A 2,366-nucleotide genomic window follows, 5' to 3' on the forward strand; every position below is an offset into this window, starting at 1 on the left:
GGCTGCCGCATCCCAAGTGGGCGCAGGCACCGGTGACTGAGAGTGGCCCTCCTCCAATGAGACAGCTGCCGCCTCCCGAGTGGGCGCAGGCATCGGTGACTGGGAGGGGCCCTCCTCCAATGAGACAGGTGCCGCATCCCGAGTGGGCGCAGGCATCGGTGACTGAGAGTGGCCATCCTCCAATGAGACGGCTGCCGCATCCCGAGTGGGCGCAGGCATCGGTGACTGAGAGTGGCCCTCCTCCAATGAGACAGCTGCCGCATCCCGAGTGGGCGCAGGCACCGGTGACTGGGAGTGGCCCTCCTCCAATGAGACAGCTGCCGCATCCCGAGTGGGCGCAGGCACCGGTGACTGAGAGTGGCCCTCCTCCAATGAGACAGCTGCCGCATCCCGACCGAGTGGGCGTGAGACAGCTGCCGCATCATCCCGAGTGGGCGCAGGCATCAGTGACTGAGAGTGGCCCTCCTCCAAAGAGACAGCTGCCGCATCCCGAGTGGGCGCAGCACAAGTGACTGAGAGTGGCCCTCCTCCAAAGAGACAGCTGCCACATCCCGAGTGGGCGCAGGCACAGGTGACTGAGAGTGGCCCTCCTCCAATGAGACAGCTGCCGCATCCCGAGTGGGCGCAGGCACCGGTGACTGAGAGTGGCCCTCCTCCAATGAGACGGCTGCCGCATCCCGAGTGGGCGCAGGCACCAGTGACTGAGAGTGGCCCTCCTCCAATGAGACAGCTGCCGCATCCCGAGTGGGCGCAGGCATCGCTGACTGGGAGGGGCCCTCCTCCAATGAGACAGGTGCCGCATCCCGAGTGGGCGCAGGCATCGGTGACTGAGAGTGGCCCTCCTCCAATGAGACGGCTGCCGCATCCCGAGTGGGCGCAGGCATCGGTGACTGAGAGTGGCCCTCCTCCAATGAGACGGCTGCCGCATCCCGAGTGGGCGCAGGCATCAGTGACTGAGAGTGGCCCTCCTCCAATGAGACAGCTGCCGCATCCCGAGTGGGCGCAGGCATCGCTGACTGGGAGGGGCCCTCCTCCAATGAGACAGGTGCCGCATCCCGAGTGGGCGCAGGCATCGGTGACTGAGAGTGGCCCTCCTCCAATGAGACGGCTGCCGCATCCCGAGTGGGCGCAGGCATCGGTGACTGAGAGTGGCCCTCCTCCAATGAGACGGCTGCCGCATCCCGAGTGGGCGCAGGCATCGGTGACTGAGAGTGGCCCTCCTCCAATGAGACAGCTGCCGCATCCCGACCGAGTGGGCGTGAGACAGCTGCCGCATCATCCCGAGTGGGCGCAGGCACCGGTGAGTGAGAGTGGCCCTCCTCCAATGAGACAGCTGCCGCATCCCGAGTGGGCGCAGGCACCGGTGACTGAGAGTGGCCCTCCTCCAATGAGACAGCTGCCGCATACCGAGTGGGCGCAGGCATCGGTGACTGAGAGTGGCCCTCCTCCAATGAGACAGCTGCCGCATCCCGAGTGGGCGCAGGCACCGGTGAGTGAGAGTGGCCTTCCTCCAGTGAGACAGCTGCCGCATCCCGAGTAGGCGCAGGCACCGGTGGCTGAGAGTGGCCTTCCTCCAGTGAGACAGCTGCCGCATCCCGATTAGGCTCAGGCATCGGTTACTGAGAGTGGCCTTCCTCCATTGAGACAGCTGCCGCAGCCCGAGTGGGCGCAGGCATCGGTGACTGAGAGTGGCCATCCTCCAATGAGACAGCTGCCGAATCCCGAGTGGACGCAGGCATCGGCGATTGAGAGTGGCCTTCCTCCATTAAGACAGCTGCCGCATCCCGAGTGGGCGCAGGCACCGGTGAGTGAGAGTGGCCCTCCTCCAATGAGACAGCTGCCGCATCCCGAGTGGGCGCAGGCACCGGTGACTGAGAGTGGCCCTCCTCCAATGAGACAGCTGCCGCATCCTGAGTGAGAGCAGGCATCGGCGACTGAGAGTGGCCCTCCTCCAATGAGACAGCTGCCGCATCCCGAGTGGGCGCAGGCACCGGTGACTGAGAGTGGCCCTCCTCCAATGAGACAGCTGCCGCATCCCGAGTGGGCGCAGGCACAAGTGACTGAGAGTGGCCGATTTAAACCTTCCTCTATCTCCTGTCGTGAAGAATACCTCCCCTCTGTGTGTCTCCTCTGCACAGCCTTATCCGTAGCTCACAGATCAAGTTTAATACCACAATTCATTGCATAAAAATATAACACTATGCAGGCCAAATATGTGTGCAAAATTACCAAGAATCTGGCACATTATTCAAAAAGTATCCATTGAAATTCCTTATTACAGCGATGTTACAAGACCATCCCAAGGCATCTGATGGACCCTCCCCCTATGGGTGATGTCCATAAGGATTGGGTGCTCGCTGCATGGA

The 2,366-nt window shown here is 62.7% G+C and overlaps 1 protein-coding gene across 1 annotated transcript; it reads left to right on the forward strand.

Annotated features, from left to right (window-relative positions):
• The first annotated feature begins 595 nt into the window (after positions 1–595).
• LOC138568867 (MAGE-like protein 2) lies at positions 596–1,540 on the forward strand. Its single transcript, XM_069646649.1, has one exon. The coding sequence runs from the start codon at positions 596–598 to the stop codon at positions 1,538–1,540; it is 945 nt and encodes a 314-aa protein (XP_069502750.1).
• Positions 1,541–2,366: the final 826 nt, after the last annotated feature.

The sequence above is a fragment of the Ambystoma mexicanum genome, chromosome 2q (assembly GCF_040938575.1).
Source record: "Ambystoma mexicanum isolate Mex_15411 chromosome 2q, UKY_AmexF1_1, whole genome shotgun sequence".
NCBI classification, from domain to species: domain Eukaryota; kingdom Metazoa; phylum Chordata; class Amphibia; order Caudata; family Ambystomatidae; genus Ambystoma; species Ambystoma mexicanum.